The following is an 18,551-nucleotide window of genomic DNA, read 5'->3' on the forward strand; positions in this document are numbered from 1 at the left end:
CTGATACAAAAGTTACAAATATCATGTGTGTAAACGTACAAAATAAATGCTATACATAAAGGTTACTATGTGTATTTTTTACTTATTTGTAAAATTTATAAATGTATTTTAAATGGTTCTTTGGTGTACAATAACTAAAAATCTGATTTGATTAGCTCTTGCCAATAAAAAGAGTACGAGAGATAAAGCGTAATGAACGATTTCTGTCGCAGATTTAATGTGCTTTAAAAAAAATGGAAAAAAATGCGTCCCATCACTTTATGTAGATTTTGACGCTCGATATTTAATAATTGAATAAATAATCTTTGATACAACCATATAGGATTTTACTTCAAATTCTATTTACTCACACCTCAGAAGTGTCTCTCGTCATATCATGATATCGAGGTATTGGAATTCGAAGCACAAGCTTTTATACGTTTGAATTACAAGGATTACTGGATTTAATATTTACTTGTGGTTTTGAGCTCTGTTTTTCAAAGCTACAGTTAAATTTTGAAAAGCTATTGCGACTTTGACAGTGACCTTTTTCTTTTTCCACACCTTTTCGTTGTATCTAGGTCAACTATTTCATAGACCACGTATGATTTGTAACAAGTGAAAAAGATAGAGACATAGAGACAGAGAGATATTCCAGCTAAATGATGAGCTCATAATGAGTTAACTGCTAAAATTATTTTCTTCGTTTTTAATCTTACATTGTGGTCTTTTCGCGGGTTATTATTAGATTGCAGACGAGTCAAATGAAAATGTCTGGCTAACTTTATAGATAAAAAAAAAAAAAAAAAAAAAAAAAAAAAAAAAAAAATTAAAAAAAAAAAAAAAATTAAAAAAAAATCATGAGATATCCAGCTAGTGGAACTACATAAAATATTTTTTTAAATCAATTTTATACATTTTTACTACATTTTAAAAGAAAAACTTTAATTTATATTCTAATTAAATTTATTAAATATCAATGATACTTTGTGCAATTGAGAGTCAAGACATTGATTTCTTCTGCTAACAAAGACCGAGAGAAAATGTATTTTGTATCCTGTAAAACTATTTCGTGGTGTTTTCTAATGTGTAAACTTTTTCCTCGTGTAAATTATGTAAGTACATATAATCATAATAGGAAATATTTTCATTTTCAAAGTATCTCTGTATGAGTAAAATGTAAAGTATGACCATTATGGGCTTGTTAACTCACTTCCAACAATAGAAAAACTATTCTTTAATAAGTTTTGTAAATAATATTTTAAGAAAAATTAGTTTTTTTAAATCTTACAAATAAACTGAATATTTTACATGCATAATTAAAGTTTTAATTTATCAATATTGCAAAAGTATTAAGTAATGAAGAATTTTTAATTAAACTATTTTAGTCTAGCCATTGACACTGTGTTTTGGTAAACTACAACACAAGGTAAATAAATGAATAATAGAAGAGAAAGTTACATTTAATTAAATTTATTGATACTATACAAAAGATTATAATATTAATTCATTCAAAAAAAAAAAAAAATACTTATGAAAATTCATTATAATATCAAGACTAAACAAAGATAAAGTCAACTGTAAAGTAAACTATGGAGCTCTAATTATAAAAATTTACAATTTGTGACTGTAAATGTCTTATTTCACGTTAATTTTTACTTCCAAAACAAATTGATAAACATCAAACAAGCACCAAGAGTCAATAATCCAGCGTTGATTTTGAACGATGAGTTACAAGCTGGCTCGTCACAGCAGTGCAAGGCAGTGTCATTATTATCCTTCAATGATTTGCAAATTATGTCCTTGGGCGCCTTGGGTGCGCATGATCTTACGTAGAACTCTTTCACTCCCACTTCTGAAAAGTACAAACAAACGTGCGTTTAATTGACGTGACATCTAGTATTTATCGATTTTGTACGAAATAATGATCAACTTACTTGATACTCCACTTATGCACGCCCATGTCGTGATATTTTCAGTCAAAGGTATCTCAGCGGCATTCTGAAAGTACGTTTTCCTATATTGATTTTCAAAAGATTGGTTATCGCATTCAGTGGCGGTGAGATTCAAAAAACTTCGGCAGGTTCCATTTACGTTTCCTTCTTCGCTACATTGATAACACTGGAATCCAAAGGCTGTAATGATAACAGATGACGTATACAAATTATTAACTTGCGGCTAAAATTTTTTCCATGTACAAATGAACAGTATAAATACAAAAATCTTACCTTCGTTGATCGAGCTGGCAACAACAACCAGAGCGAGACAGATGACACCCTTATGAGAGAACATTTCAGTGCGGAGGGATTGAAAAGGTATTTGGTATAATTCTTCACCGTTTGGCAACAGACAAAGCACTGAACACCGTAACGGTTGGGCCATGCCCTTATATAGCTCTCGAAATCCCTTACTAGCCGCGCGGAAGATTCGTCACCGTAACGCTATTGGTTGGAAATTTTGAGAGTGAACATAGTTTACTACGATTTACAGTACAATTTTCGGGTAATTCCAAACTAAATCTTTGTACTTTTGATTGTAAATGTGGGCTGTCGTGGGATAGGGGAATTGATTTCTCTGAAAATATAGTTTTGCTGAAAGCAGTTGGACGTTTAAACTACGATTATGTATCAAGTCAACATCTACTTTGATTACAAAGTTATGAAAATAAGAAGAAACTTTAGAAATGATATTTACAAAGATACGATGACAGGTTCCCTTGCAGCTCCGTAGACGTCGAGTATGCTGCTGGGTTGGCTTGCCTTTTTAGACAGCCATTTATGACTTACGACAAATACAACTTTTAGAATTCTATTTTGGAAAATTTTTCAAAATACGTGTGTGTATTCTGTCACAATAAAAGTTTCAATGTTCTGTACCCCTTACTTAGTAAGACTTTGCCATTTTTATAAAATAAAGATCCCAATCCAGGCTTTGTTATACATTGCTTAATAAAAACCATTGACAATAATCCTCCTTTCTAACGGTTCTAATAAACAGTATAGTAAATGTCAGTTGTTATTTGCGTCAAAGCTTGTACTTTTAATCGAACAATAAAAATAAGAATCATACATTATTACGTTTGTGAGAAGTTCTGATCAAAAAAACTTTTCCTTAGAGTGTTGATTGCTGAAATTTAAATGGAAATAAATGGGCAACTCGCTTTTCTGCATCCACGAGATTAATAGTGTCATCTCCTGCCAACTCTACTCAATGTTATCCATTTTTACAAGATTGCCTTATGGAATTTATCTGTTTTCCATAAAAACATTCTCAAAAGATTCTCAATACTTAATGCAATCTAGAGTTCATACATATACTTGAGCTTTTTTGCTATAATAATCTAATAAGAAACTAGTAAACGCATACATTTGACCTTTTGTTTAATAATAGAAACTGTAGTGCTATTCATAAAAAACTACGGTAGTATTTTCATAGAAGCTATATGAAACGTATACGAAAATTTGGAAAGTTAAAAGCATAAGGCATCAACAACAGTATTTGTTAATGAATACCTGGAAAACTGCGGTATTATTTTTGACTTGGCTAAGGTCACAGTAATTGTGGGTAGATAACATTGACATAATTATATTTATAGAAGGAAATTTTTTTGGAAAAAATGATGAAAGACACCAAAATTATGATAACCTTTTGAACTAAAGTGGAACGTGATAGTAAAAACTATTTAACTCTACCGTTGAAAAAAAAAATTCCTCAGCAGAGTCCAACAAAATAACATCGACAAGAAAACTCTAGATTACCACTTAGACGATAGCAATGGGCTTAAATGTGTCATAAGCAATCAATCACACGCAACACCTTGAACGGGACGACGAAATCAACAAAAGTTACGTGTTCGTGGGCTATATCGTCCTATATTCGGTGTTATTGTTTTCCACAGCTAATATCAACGAATCCACTTGTTTACAAGTACCACAAGCACATAGTAATTTTCAAATATAGATGTCGTCCATGATCCAACACATCGACGAGCCGATACGATTAACCAATATTCACAATCTTCATCCACGATCGAGAGTAATCGGTCCCTCTGATGCATTAAAAAACGCATCCGTAGACCTATGAAAGTGCAACTTCAAACATATATCGTCAATCAGCGCTTACTTCTCCATCGGCCCGTCGCCACGTTTCAATAACCCGTTCTACTGTTAGTTATACATCATAGCATATAGGTGCCAGGCAAACAGTAGTGTTGGGCATACACATGGAGCCAGATCGATCTTCCTCAATCAAGACATCAAACACTACACCCGGCAGCGCTTCGATTAGAGCATCTCTGCCTCTATGTATGACGTGCACTTGATAGGTTCGTAGACACCACATGCGCGCATCGTATATATAGCCAACAAGCTCGAAAAAGGCCACACGCAGATCTATATATGCAGTGCAGGATTTATCGAAGCGAGAAAAATCACTCTCGGCAATTCATATACAAGGATCAGGTTTCTCTCTTTTCGTAGAGCGGGAGGGTATATCGAGACTGCATTGCACACTTGCGTGGCTCGCATAAATGTACTTACGTACGCAGGTATTGTATACGGTGCTTGCGAAAGCCTAAAAACACGTGGGCAGGGACATGGCGCTACTTGGTGTATAATATGGCACATACAACGTGTATAATCTCTCTCGGTCCCTGGCGCCGCAATAATTTTCTCTCGTCTCGCGACTTCGGCACTACTCTCGGGAACACACACTGCACGTGCGTTCCCTTACATTATATACGTGCATAATGTATGTACGCCCGATAATGGTAACGTGATTGGTTTTTTTTTCCTCCAGTCTTAGTTTGCAAATGGTCAATTTTTTTCGGTGCTAATTACCCCGTGCGATTTATTATTGGCAAAGCGTATGTACACCTAATGAGGAATTTGGTGCTAAGACAAAACGCAGAGAAGGAAATTGAATAATCGGCGCGAGAAAATTTGCATGAAAACAGCGACGAGGTTATTGCGAAACTCGATCGTATACGTGGCGAACGCGCGAAATCACGGGGAACTCAAACATCAAGCGGGTTTGCTCGCGTTGCTATATCGTGTAATTGAAAGTGAACGATAAAAGTGTACACCGTTTGGCAGGACATTTGTAAAACACTTTTGTACTTTATTCCATTCAATTCTGGAAGAGGAATTTATACGTACAGTCGTGGACACGAAGCTGAATTTGTATTTCTTGTGCGTTACACAACACGGGCAAATAGCGTGAAACGCGTGGCTTTGTAAATTAGGACGGGAAAGGGGATCATCTGTTTATCGCCCTTTACGATCGGACCAAGGGGTTATCCGATGGAATGCCTTTGTGGGCACCTCTGATGTGATGAAAGTCGACTGTATAGTTTATGATGAAGTGCGCTAAACAATACCAATCCAAAAAGTGCAGAAAATATTACAAATATAAATAGTTTCGATCTAATAATACTTCAAGCGAGCATTTTTAATTTCTCAACCTAAAGTTGTATTTCAACGTAATTACGATTTTTCTAATTATTTTCCAAATAAATTCTACATCTTATTATAATTATAATTTTTCTAGTACTACTTACGACATACATAACAGAAATAGCCCATTGCGTTGAGGAGTACTTCGATGGTGAAATAATTTCTTTTAAGTCCCGAAAATACCGATTTTTCTTGGATTTCGTTACGAATCAATTAACTTTCTAACCAGCTGGAAGTGAATATGCTAACAAAGTTCTTACTTTCATATAACTAACGCAAACCCACTGCTTTATGATAGCTGTTACACATGATCGTTTTCAAATGTACGACACAGTAGTTGAAGTAACGCCTTTTCGGGGACAATAAACTTGTCTACACTTGTGATTTAAATTGCTCATTTAATTGCAATCGCTCAATAGCTTTTTATTACAATTTTTATTACACGGTTTTATCTTATAATATGACATGCTAGTCGTGTCAGCAAAAAAAAAGTTATTGTTTATTAAAATAAAAATTAACTTTAAACAAAAAAAAATTTTGCATTACAAAAGTAATTATTTGACGATGTTTAATGGTTTATAAAAAGTTTTGCTTCTGTTTTATAAATTACGAGAAAGAATAAAAATCAACAATTAAAAATGGATTTTTATCGACTAATGTGATTGGAGAGTCATGTAGGTGAGGCATCTACATAGTCAAGATTAATTGTTAATCATCATTAAATACAATTAATTTATACCATTTTTCAAAGGACGATTATGATGCAAAATCAGAGAAATCTGTATTGTTTGTACATGAAAAATAAAAAATAATAATGATAGAAATGTTTTATAAATCAACAAAATATTTGTAAATTGTCTTAAAAAAAAATCATAAAAAAGGTTTTAAAAACTGAGCGATATTATGTCAAAATAAAGTGATTATACTTTTGAATAATGAAGTTGCAATGCGTTAAATATAAAATTTTTTTTTTTTTACATTAAATTGATTTATTAACAACATAATGGTATGGTAGCTCGCATAGGCTAAATTTTCAGACGATGGAATGTGATCAAGAGAGAAACGCGCTGGCGTTATACATATTCGTATATTTGAAAGGTGGTTTTCTCGCTAGCGGTTGCTTATTGGTGTGACATATTTTCTCGTATGCACAATTATTACGCTGGGCATCATTTAAAATTAACCAATCACATTTTCGAGTCTATATATTCGCTCAACTAAACATAATCCTGACTAAAAGCAGTAATTTTTTTTTCAACCACGTCTAGTGCTGTTTCTAATTTTAGACAAGAATCCCAAAGTGATTCTGTCACTTTAAATTTTCTTAACTATTCTCTGCTCAATATTTATCGTATCACTTTCATTTAATGTCACATTCCAAACTAGCGAAATCAATTGAATACAGTCTACCTTTGATCTTGATATCTATAAATAATCTGGCCAAATAGCACCAAATCATTGGAAGTTGGAAAACCACTATGAGACATCCAGTATTTAAAGTAAGAAAAAGATCAAAGTAAAGGAATAAAAGTGTCAAAACATTCATGTAATAAACTAAAATAAAAAATGTGTTTTCATTGATTCTAAATTTTTTTTTTCCCCACCTACATGTGTACAATACTTTGAATGTATTTACAAACAAGTTTACAAAGAGTCAAATTCTTCGTCCACCAACTAAATTATCAGAATTCTTTCTGTCATATACTAAATAGTTTTACTTCAAAAAATATAATTGCTTTCAATCTACAAGTATCTTTTTTCCATTAACCATGATTTAGCATTCGTTGTTTATTTTCTCTGAGCTATTTTAAAACACTCTGATGAAATATTTACGAATTTCGGTGTCGTATGCTTCTATTAAAAGCGTAATTTACTTCGAATAATTATTGTCCACACGACTTTTGGGACATGCAACTGTTGCTAAATGATTTAATGTTGATATTGACCATTTATTGATGGGCAAACATTCATCGAGTGTAAAAATACTTATCCAATTGTTTTTTGATTTCAGAATTCATTTATCTGTCAGTTCAGAGGTATAAAAATAGTGCTTTTATCCATACAACCATTATTATTGCTTAATTCATTAAATCTAAATATATTTAGTTTGCATGTAAGGTTAGTGCACAAAATTGTGCAAACGCAATAGAAGTGTTTAATATCACTGGGGTGAAAAATGATGCACAGGAAAAAACAACCACAGCAATTTTTATAATAGTGTTGTGATGTTGTTCAAGTACAGGAATATTAACAGAAAAACTTGGTCTAGCATTCATTGATACCTCCATGGGTTGTAAAATGATGTTTTATTTTTAATCTTGGATAGCTCGCAAAGATACATACCACTAAAAAACCTGATGATTGAAGCACCATTGTGAAATTAGAAATCGATAAACGCAAATAAGAGTCAAGGGAAAAAAGTGGTGGTCAGTGTTTGCCTACCTTTTAAAATTCATTTGACAGAAGGAGGACACGTGGGAGCTAGTTCCGATGGGAATTCGTTTGGATAGTGCCGTAGTTCTCGTGTACACTCGCGGTGAAATGCAAAATCTCGGGTCAAAGTGTATATTCCATCACGTAGGTGAGCTGGATACGTTTTACTTTTTTTTAACCTGCACTGTTTTTTTTTTTTTTATATTAGACGGCATTATTTTTTTATGGTTGGATTCTTTTGATGATAATCCTACCATTTACGATTTCTTTAAACCTTGTGTTATCATCGAGGTTAAATAAAAAAAAAACTATTCGTACAAGGGTATGAATACAATAGCTAAATTTCAATTATAATTACAAATTACTGGTGAATACTTACTGTAAAAAATAAAATAAAATAAAATGCAACAAAGCATTACAATTATTGGTATTTATTACACGTCGTTTGAGTAGGGATAGCTCGTCGCTTTTTTAAACCTTTATTGAGTGTAATCAACATTCTTCAGTCGTATACATAAGCTCTACACCATGAATTTCCTTCATCAGAGAAAATGCCCTAAAACTCTTATTTGGATGGGATAGTTTTTGTTAATTTTTAGTAAACCATTTAAAATCACTGAATAAATTTTTCCATTCAGGATTACAAATAATTTTTTTAAAATAAGTTCGACACAATTAAAAGATGTCAACAGCAACGGATGATTAACCAAAAAGACAACTCATGTTATTAGTTTTACATACATAAGTAATCAGAGAAATTGAATTTTTTTTTATTACAACTTATATTTCACAGATTAAATAACAATAGTCTATGTATACTTACTTTGATTAAACAATTTGTACAATGCATCAGTACTGAATACATTAACGTCACTATACATGATTGCTATACGTGCGTTACTTTCGTATTCAACAACACAAGAAAGTTCAATTATTTTTTCAATTACATGAGCAAAGCAATTAAAAAAAAAAAAAAGGGGGACCTATGTCATACAGAAGCAAAAGTGACATAACTCAAATGACTTACGATCTGGATCAAGTCTACAATTAGAAAGAAGTTAACCGCGTGACGATAATCAGACGAGAAAAAGCAGGTACATACGTACACGTGCTACCAGATAATCTTATCGCATACACGCACAACATTGATTTACAAGCCTGCGATTTCTCCGTGACTTATTATCTAATGGCTACTTGGCACACCACCTCATCCCAAGATCGTCAATGACAAGAGATCCCGATCTCCATGTAAATGCGTACTTAAACTCACCGTGAAATTATCCTTCCGCTCTTCAGAGGCAATAAAAATAAACAAACAGCAGCCGGAGCAATTAAAGAATTAAGAGAAAGAAAAAAAAAGCACTCCACCCGATACCACCACGAAACCCCACACGTGCGAGCTTTCAAAAAAACAAAAAGCAACTCCCAAAACAAGCCACGCGACTAAACGTCCATCCGCGTGCAAAGCGCGAACACCACTGCGCGAACTCGTCTTCATCTCCGCGCCGCTGGACCCCCGTTGGGTTCTCTCCCTCCTTCGCATTCCTTCTAGAGCCCACGTACCTCCATCCTCCGCACCAAAACACACATAAACGCGGTCGACCTACGTCACCTCTCTCTCTTCCTCGTCTCTCCTCTCTCGATGATCGCCTCCACCGCGAGTACTTACATACACGATCGCGAGCTTCTCCCAGCCACCGACTCCACGAGCTTTGATCGTATCGCCATCCACCGACCTCACGTCGACTGCACACACAGCCCCCCCCCCCTCGTCTATTGTCCTGAGCTCATTATCGCGGGACGCTTAACACCTACTTCCCTTATTGTTCCTGTACAACCGTTGCAAAGACGTTTCTTTTGCCCACGTTGGTGCAGGTATTTCGTTGATTGGAAAGGTGGGAGGAAAACGTGATGACGGCTGGGTTGGTATTTATTTCCCTTGGAGCGGATCTTGAAATCAAGTGGTTTTTTTTTTTTTTTTTTTTTTTTTTTACCATTTACACGAGTATCATTTGATATGAATGTATACCTGCATTGTGATAGCGATAAGGGCAAGTCGAGGAAACTAGAAAGGCGGGATGGAGAATAATTTATTCAAAGACTTTCAGCGCGCGTGGATGCTGGTTGTTGGACACTTGCTCGCTTATCTGGTGGGAATTCCTTGTTTCTGGATTTTTTTATTTTTTATTTTTAGTATCGAGGCAGGTGTGAGGTGTAGGCAGCGTAAGGCTCATTTTCGTTTTCACGGAAGAAACGTGCTGGTGATTTATGTACGGCATACTTGCATTCACGGAAACTTTAATACGATTGGAATGTATGGGCGTATCGACAAATGCAGGATTTTACTGTTACTTTTTAGGTTTTAAAAATTTTTTTTTTTTCCACTTTCTATTTTTCTCGAATCAGTAAGTTAGGCGTATAATTTTACCATTAATTATTTTGTCGAATAATTTATTTTATCAATTAGTTAAAACCGATCGTGCGATCGATGACTACTGTAAATATGTTTTCAAACAGAGACTTGCAAACATTGTTAAAATAAAATAAAAAAATGTTAAAAACCCAAAATAATAATTATCGATTAATAATATCAATGGGATGGATAAAATGATGGTTATTATGGTATACAGTAAATCCCAAGGGTAAATTTTCCAAGACAAAAGAGCATTAAAATTTTTTATCATAATGGTGATGAGTGTAAACTCAAAATTGTGTAAAAAAAAAAGAAAAAAGAAAAAGTAATTAAGAATAATAAAAGTAGTATTTTCAAATGCTTAGTTCCTGTTTTATCAAACCATACAAATATTCAAATTGCATTGTTTAGTTTGAAATATATTACTAAATATGTTTGTTTTTATAGTACAGTAAAATTACGTGTAAATGGTTTGTATTCAAAACAGTATTTGGGATGAATAAAAAAAATTCATTTATACCTACAAAATGAACAAATTTCTTTATTCACATTCCCATGAAATCAATAAATCATACAACACTTTATCACTACAAACATGAGTACGTATTCGATGTCGATTAATTTCCTTAAAGATAAAAACGGAAAAGGAACTCTTGCGCGATCACATAACTTATACTTTTGACTTCTGCTACATAAGAAAGTTCACAATATACATGATAACGCTAGAGGGGTTATCCCCTGAAAACGTTACTACGTGAATCCAAATCGCTTTTCTCACACTTTCTACAAACGATACTCAATATAAACTGCCATGGGTTATTTTTATTTTCTCTCTTTGAAGATAGTAAGTTATTGTGTCGTTGTTTGTATCATCACAAGTGAAAAGCTTTAAGATCACTTAAAATTTTTTTAAAGTTTTGAGTTTTTTTATTCAACCTAAAAGCAATTAAAAACTTTTTAATGTACTAGAGAACCGTAAGGGCATCATTATTTATTAGATATAGATATAATACATCTCGGTAAAATCTTAAAAATTACTTTTTTGTAACTATATAGGTATTTAAAATACTAAGGCAATTGGTACTGCCTGCTTTGCTAGTGTTTTCTAAATTATATTACAGAGAAAATCCAAGTAATTATTACTTATATTTTAAAGATTGTAAATGTGTGTTAATTCACTTAAATAATGGGAAGAATATTATCACTCTCTTCCATCCATGTTATAATACTACCGATATTAAACTTTGCGGTCTAGCATGACGTGAATGAGCTGAGGATTAAAGTCAATTTGAACTAAAGTCACAGCACTTGTCTTTATTAAAAATTCCAAAGACTCAGCAACCAAGTTTGAAACGTACAGCTTACAGTCGTCAAAAAGTGGGTGAACCGAATTTGACGGATCTCAAGGAAATTTGTGCTATCCCACAATTTTCATGAAAATTCTATCAGCCATTTCATTGTTCTTTGCAATTAATTTATTTTCCATAGAAATCAGCAACATTTATTTTTTTTATGCCATTTCACAAATAAAAAGTAAGCTTTGAAAATAAAGCCACTAAAAATAAAATATTAATCAAAAATATATCAGATCAAATAAAAACTCTAGGTAATAACACTTATCACTCACAGCAACAAGAAGCAAAAAATAGCGTGTAGTTTATTAAATTAAACTTGATCTATGTTATGAAAAAAAAAAGATCCAATTAAATTCAGCAACACGACTTTCGTATCCAATTACTTGAGCTAAATGTCAAACGTTGCGACGTATGCGATAAAAACGTAAGGATCCTTAGATTTCGTTCAAATAAAAAGTCAAGGTAGCTCTTGACAAAACCTGTTAAAAACTTACTAACTGCTTTTGCCCTCCAAGAGCTATTATAGGTATACAGTTGGTGAAATACGTATCTCACGGTCTTTCCTCGACTCTTTGCCTCGTAATAACTACAAATTGTGTACTCCATTTTCCGTTGAAACTGTTTCAGAAGAACTTGACTCTATAGCCTTGCGAAATGACTTCTCCCACCCCCAAATATTCCTGAAAACAAAGAGGAGTAAGAAAAGAAGTCGATAACTAACGCTTCTTGAAGAAAAGTGTCGGTTTGAGGGTCTGTATATATACAATGCACAAATGGTTCTCTGTTCTTTGACGATTGTTTCCAACTGAAACACTACCCACTGTATGAGTCCGAGTACAAAGAGCTTTTATTATTTTAAAAAAACTTATGTTGCTATCGATTTTAACAATGTGGTCAGCTGTAAACTACACTTCCCTTGTATTATTACATAATTCATGTATACATAACTATTTGGTTGGTTTATTAATATTATGAACTTGAAATGGATGTTTAAAAACGAATACTTACAAAGTACAAGATAAGTATACCTAGAACTAGTTCAATAATTTAAGGGGCTTCACCCCCTGCTCATTAAGTGGGCTAACCCTCAATATTATGTATACATACATATATATTACATTTTCATATTGTAAGGAACATCAACAAAAGAAATTTCTAATCAATTTGTACTTGATTAATCTTTAGCCATCACGCAACAAACGAAGGGGCTGTAGTCACAAAACAATGGATATTTTATGAAAGATCCATTTAACATTGAAGAATGATCCATCGCGTTCGTCGAATAAATATCGATGGAATTGAAACCTAAATAACCCCCCGAATCCCTCCAGCTATAATGCTAACCACACTAAGCCACCAAAGTTCTGATAAACAATATTAAATCTTAACATAATCAATACTTGAGTAAATATGGATGTGAGTCAAATAAGTTATTCATGCTTTCTATTGTTCTTGACCACATTTGCAGACAAACGCAGCGCGCTATCCAGTAGTGGTAAAGCTCGGCCATGCTCACAGCGGTGTTGGCAAAGCCAAAGCCGAAAACGTCCAGGAATTCCAAGACCTGGCTTCGCTTGCTGCCCTCACCAACAGCTACTGTACGAGCGAGCCTTACATTGATACAAAATTCGACGTTCACGTCCAAAAAATCGGCACCAACTACAAGGCTTTCATGTGAGTCCTCTCACTCGTGGTTTGCGAATTTTTTAATTTTTTAATTTCATAAAAACAAGACTGTAATGTAAATTTTTTACTAAATTGCGAGACATTCAAGATTCTTGATTTATGTAGTTCACAAAATAAACACCAAATGTTCAGTACTTTACAAGGGTCTGCACTTTTCGTAATACATGAGCACTTGTACACTTGAGTTTTATTCACAATTGAGTAAATAACGTCCGTGAAATTTTTCGTACTCATTTTCTTTATGCATAATATTTTTTGTTTTATTTCATTAAATTTTCGAAAAATGAATATCAGAGCATCACAGTAACCACTTTGGCACTGCATCAGTTGTAATTAAATAGTAACAAAAAAAAAAAACAAAAAACAAAAAAAAACATGCACAGGCGCAAGAGCATCAGCGGCAACTGGAAGTCGAACACGGGCTCGGCGATGCTGGAACAGGTCACGGTGACCGAGAGACATCGTACCTGGGTCGACCATGTGGCCCAGATGTTTGGTGGTTTGGACATATGCGCCATCGAACTGCTCGTCGGCAAAGACAACAAAGAGTACATTATCGAGGTCAACGACAGCGCGCTCTCGCTCATGGGCGACACACAGGAAGAGGACCGGCGCCAGATCGCCGATTTAGTTATCGCTAAGATGCAGGTAATCACGGCGTTTTTTTTGCTTCTGGAAAATTATCAATTTTCATTCATTTCGTTCAATCCTTAAGATACGTTTAAAAGTTCGTCGCTCTCAAACTCTCACGTGTTTTAAAAAATGCATGAGCCTTTTCTTTAACATGAAACCGCTCTTGGATTAAATGACCTTTTTCATTCTGAATGAGAATCAATGAAGTTAACGAAAACAAGGTCTTCGCACTTCAAAGTCTCATTAAAATGTCTGAAAATTCAAAAGACATGGAACAACATTTAATGTCTTCTAGAGTATTTGAAGGAGATGGAAAGCCGTTTGATTAATTTGGTTTTTTCAATCCCAGGCCTTCTGTCGGCCACCGGCAGTGCTGACGAAGACAAGTTCTCGGGGCTCGATGTCCAGCTCCTCCCAGCTGACGAGCCCAACGGAAGAACGCACCCTGTCTTCCGGGGGTCAGTCGGTGGGTGCCGGCGGTGCTCCAACAGCCACCGGCTCGCACGGCAGCATTAGCTCGGTCACCAGCGGTATAGGCTCGATAAGCTCGGCCAACATCGACACGAGCACTACCTCGGGGCCACCGTCGATGCTCCCACCTGGGCCCCCGGATCAACATCCGCCACTCCAACGACGGGACTCGCAAGGTCAGTATACGTGGTAGGACTTGGCCGTGCTTGCTCAAGGATGTCAATGGCTCATTCCTCAGAACCATAAAAAAAGTACAATCTCAAAAACTCCGTTTCTCAAATCTTTTAACAACCTCGTTTCTCTAAAAATTATTCGATTTCGAAGATTAAAGTTGCGAAAGTTGTACGGATATTGCAGAAAACGCCATGTCATACTGCTTTTTCAAGATGCATATTTAGCTAGATTTATCTCACGTGCTTCGCAGTGCTATCAAGTGATGGAATGACCCTTCTTGCATTCCTGCATACATGTTTTGGTTAAGAAAAAAAAAAAAAAAAAAAATGTTCACAGCGTCTCAATCGAGTACAGTGAGCAGTGGGGCGCCATCAGTGAGTAGACGCCAGCCGGACGAGCCTCCACCAGTGCCGCCAACCTCGCGGATGCCATTCCAACGCCAGGGCAGCCAATCGCAGGCGCCGAGCGAAGACACGGAGGATACTATGAAAAATCTGCGCAAGACCTTTGCCGGTATTTTCGGTGACATGTAAGCGCAGGTCGTTAAGCGAAATATCATGGAAAGTTCCGTTTAATAGCAGGCGCTGTTATATACGTATTATACACACACATTATTTCTCCTTTATCGATATAATGTTGAAAATATTGTACTGCATTCACGAGACTGACAGAGACACGTTTCCTGATGCTCTTTTGAGTTTCAAACGATTCCACGTCGTTGTTTTTAAAGCATGTATACAAAAGTACGTGTAAGTAACGTTAAATGCACAAAATCTGAAAACTCCAAAGACTCCATAGCAAAGGAAGTAAAAGGGATATCAAAAGCGCTACTTGTTTTTGCAGCGTTTCTTTTTGGTATCACCTACGCTTTCTCGATGTATGAAGAGAACCAAAAATTTTGCACCGTCCTCGAGGTCATTGGTCTTGAGCAGCGCAAAATAGTTGCTATTGTTTTTACATTTTTTACGTTTTTCTTTCGACCAACCGAAGCACGAATGAACATCTAACGTTCGAACATTTGCTCCCTTTTACAAATAAAAATCTGAAATATGTATACGTGTCGGAGATATTTTTAGGTTGTTTTATCGACAAAGTGGTCTTCCTTCGTTTTTTTATCATTATTAAATGACTCGTTGTATTGTTGATGGTCAAATTGTTGATTTTACTTTGTATGTCACTTGAGCCTTTTACCATTTATCTCTTTTGTTAGCTGGCGTTTATCTTCATCAATTTAGGGCCGGTAAAATTAATTGTTTTGATGATGGTTAAAAAAATGTATGTACTTTTTTTCTGAAGTAGCCACCATTAGTAGTTTAAAACTTCCTAACGACCACGTATTCACATAGTTATGACTTTTTGGACGAACGACGTACAATATGGCAACTCTACATTTCGGCTCTTGCCGAGAGGAGTCAGGACGATATGAGTAGTGGGACATATTTAGAAGATTTAAAAAATAAGGTTAAAAATAATTCGCTTACATACAGCCAAGAAAGCTGATTTTTCCTCCAAAATAAATAGCAATAATCTTTGAATTCTTCGGTAACTCTTGTATAAGCCAATCGTGACTTTGGACAAATTTTTGGGGACGAGGAGGAATTTTATATTACGTATAATCAGGGAATAGCACGAGAGTAATGATGTTATTGAAAAATAATGTTCCTTTTTTCATTTTCGTGAATGAGACACATAATAAAATTAAAATAAAAAAAGATAAAAAACTAAAAATAATAAACAAAACGTAAATCAACTTATTTCATGATAATACATGCTTAGCGACCACATACGTAATATAAGTTGCTTCTTTGTATTAATGCAGGCGTATTAATATATCCACGTTAAGTCTTTATATGATTGATATATACACAACTAACGTAAGGTTCAAGAAAAGGCGATAAATTTAAACCGCGTTTTGCTTTACGCGCATAAAGTATACAACATGTTGATGGTGAGGAAGAAAGAAGTACGAGATATATTATTAGCCGTACTATTATTATATATTATAACTGTTGAGTATATATAATCAAAGGGGTAAAAAAATATAAAAAAATTAAAAAAAAAAAAAAAAAAAAAGCTAAAACAGAAAAACACAAATTTTAGTACTAAGATTTTGAGGTGTCTTGTTGTTGTAAAAGATAAGCCTACGGGCTAAAGTATGAGGAATGCACATTCTTAAAAGTATAGTGTAGAAGCTCACCACCGAAGGGAAAGACCAATCTGATGACGGGCTACGTCGATTTATATAAAAATTAAAAATGCAAATGAATGAGGAAAGAGGACATGTTGCTTGCATACACATGTATCATATCATCGAAATCGCGCAAAATATATTCATATATTACATGTAGATCCATGCATTTAAGAAGCATAAGAAAAATAAAAGTACAGAGAAAAATTAAAACATAACACATGGGATTATATGCATCCATAAATGATACGTTTACATGTACAACAATTTTGTTAATGAACCTCGTGGCTGGACCCAATTAGAAAAGAAAAAAAAACTAACAAGCAAACAAACAAACAGTGATACAGCAAGAATAGAAGACCAGTCGCTTGCAATGGTAGCTCCGTATCTTGAGTGCCAAGAGGGGGATAGGAATTTAATGTCAGATAAAATAAAGACCGGTTACTTATTATGTGGCAGCGGAAGGAATAAAGTGTTGTTGTGTATAATTGCAGATCGACGAAATAAACGCGAATAATAATGATAATAATGGGAGCTAGTAGTTTGCCTAGGATAGGATAGATGTTACGTAATCATAGATGTGTGCACAAAACACAAAATATAAAGATCAGATGGTGGTGACTGATGCCTTTGACGAAATGTATTGATGATGTTATATAAATGTAAAGTTGAAAAAACTTGACGATTCATCGAATTTTTGTTGATTTTGTTGTAGAACGTTGGCCTGAGCATAAATATATTAGAAGCCACTGCATATGTTTAACGCAACGCACATAATGTTACATACCTATTTTTAAAAATGCTGAAAGTAGTACAATTGTTTTTTTTATAGATTGTTTTGATGTTGCTTATAAATAATTTACACTATTACAATTTGATTTTATTATCAAAAAACGAAATTTACTGTAGGAAAAATGACAAGAAATAAAATGCCGGTCGACTTGGCCGTGAAAATAATAAGAGTAAAAGCAATAATACGTATGAGTATATATATATATTGGCATTGAAAATAATCTCTACACACGCACTGTCCAAAATGACAAACGTTTCAAGAAGTGAGTGATAGTACAGGCACTTGAAGGAAACTCGCCAAAACTTTTCAATGTAGGTCAAAACTTTATAGCCCAAGAATTTTTCCATGGCTATTTTGGTATACCTTGTTTTAAAAATTTTGTTTATACCTCTTATACTTTCCTGTTTTTCCATGGCTACTGAAAATAATACAGAAAAAGTACGTGTTAATTAAATGTTTAGCAGATACTGGAAAAAATATAGATTACAATCATTGCAAGTGTAAGAGATGAGGATTATTTTAAAGCAGTACAAGTGTAGCAAATACGTTGTATTGTTTATCCTGCATTACAATTCTAACGTTTCACATATCCCCTGAATACCTGATAAAAGATATTTAAATTCTATTTAAAATTTCGAAAGAGCCTACTGTATTTGATAAGAGTAGTGGTAATAATATTTATGATTAGCTAAACGAAGGAGAAAATTGGCACTTTTATTTAATTAGAAAAGTGTCAAAATATCTAGAAGGAAACAATATATTGGAGAACTTGTGTTTGGTTGTAGTAACCGTTCTTGTCAAGCAATCCTTGTTGAAGTGTACGTGACCTCGAAAAAATCATTAATGTTTATGAATACTATAGAAACAGTATGGTGCACATAAGAGATAAAATGTTCTAAGACCCTGTTCTAGTAAAATCAAACACCAAAAGGCGTTTTCATACCAATTTTTCATTTACGCGGTGACTTTTGCG

General features: G+C 34.3%; 3 protein-coding genes across 4 annotated transcripts in view; 1 reads left to right on the top strand and 2 right to left on the bottom strand.

Moving 5' to 3' along the window:
• Timp (Tissue inhibitor of metalloproteases) overlaps positions 1 to 9,319 on the bottom strand; it is a 41,710-nt gene extending 32,391 nt beyond the window's left edge. The window contains exon 1 of the mRNA XM_014353843.2: positions 9,136 to 9,319. The gene's annotated coding sequence lies outside the window, so the exon portion shown is untranslated. The remainder of the gene's footprint in view (positions 1 to 9,135) is intronic.
• Positions 1 to 16,617, top strand: part of Syn (synapsin) — a 65,553-nt gene extending 48,936 nt beyond the window's left edge. For both annotated transcript variants that reach the window (XM_089598304.1, XM_014353811.2), the window contains exons 6-9: positions 13,102 to 13,307; positions 13,703 to 13,967; positions 14,302 to 14,599; positions 14,934 to 16,617. In XM_089598304.1, the coding sequence (XP_089454430.1) occupies positions 13,102 to 13,307; positions 13,703 to 13,967; positions 14,302 to 14,599; positions 14,934 to 15,130 (966 nt within the window). In that variant the 3' untranslated portion in view covers positions 15,131 to 16,617. The remainder of the gene's footprint in view (positions 1 to 13,101; positions 13,308 to 13,702; positions 13,968 to 14,301; positions 14,600 to 14,933) is intronic.
• On the bottom strand, positions 1,437 to 2,376 carry LOC106639996 (uncharacterized). The gene is made up of 3 exons (XM_014353845.2): positions 2,208 to 2,376; positions 1,917 to 2,114; positions 1,437 to 1,834 (listed from the first exon to the last, which is right to left on the bottom strand). The coding sequence occupies exons 1-3, from the start codon at positions 2,359 to 2,361 to the stop codon at positions 1,635 to 1,637; spliced, it is 552 nt and encodes a 183-aa protein (XP_014209331.2). The 5' UTR covers positions 2,362 to 2,376; the 3' UTR covers positions 1,437 to 1,634.
• Positions 16,618 to 18,551: the final 1,934 nt, after the last annotated feature.

This window comes from Copidosoma floridanum, unplaced genomic scaffold (assembly GCF_036245765.1).
Source record: "Copidosoma floridanum isolate Cflo_tuat_1 unplaced genomic scaffold, Cflo_Japanese_pri ptg000006l, whole genome shotgun sequence".
Classification (NCBI taxonomy): Eukaryota; Metazoa; Arthropoda; class Insecta; order Hymenoptera; family Encyrtidae; genus Copidosoma; species Copidosoma floridanum.

Bases quoted from the DNA above. Each gene is read 5' to 3' on its own strand.
- LOC106639996 (XM_014353845.2), bottom strand. From the start codon at position 2,361: ATGGCCCAACCGTTACGGTGTTCAGTGCTTTGTCTGTTGCCAAACGGT. The intron at 2,115-2,207 runs GTAAGATTTTTG...TTATCATTACAG, and splicing joins TGCCAGCTCGATCAACGAAG to CCTTTGGATTCCAGTGTTAT. The intron at 1,835-1,916 runs GTAAGTTGATCA...TGTACTTTTCAG, and splicing joins GTGCATAAGTGGAGTATCAA to AAGTGGGAGTGAAAGAGTTC.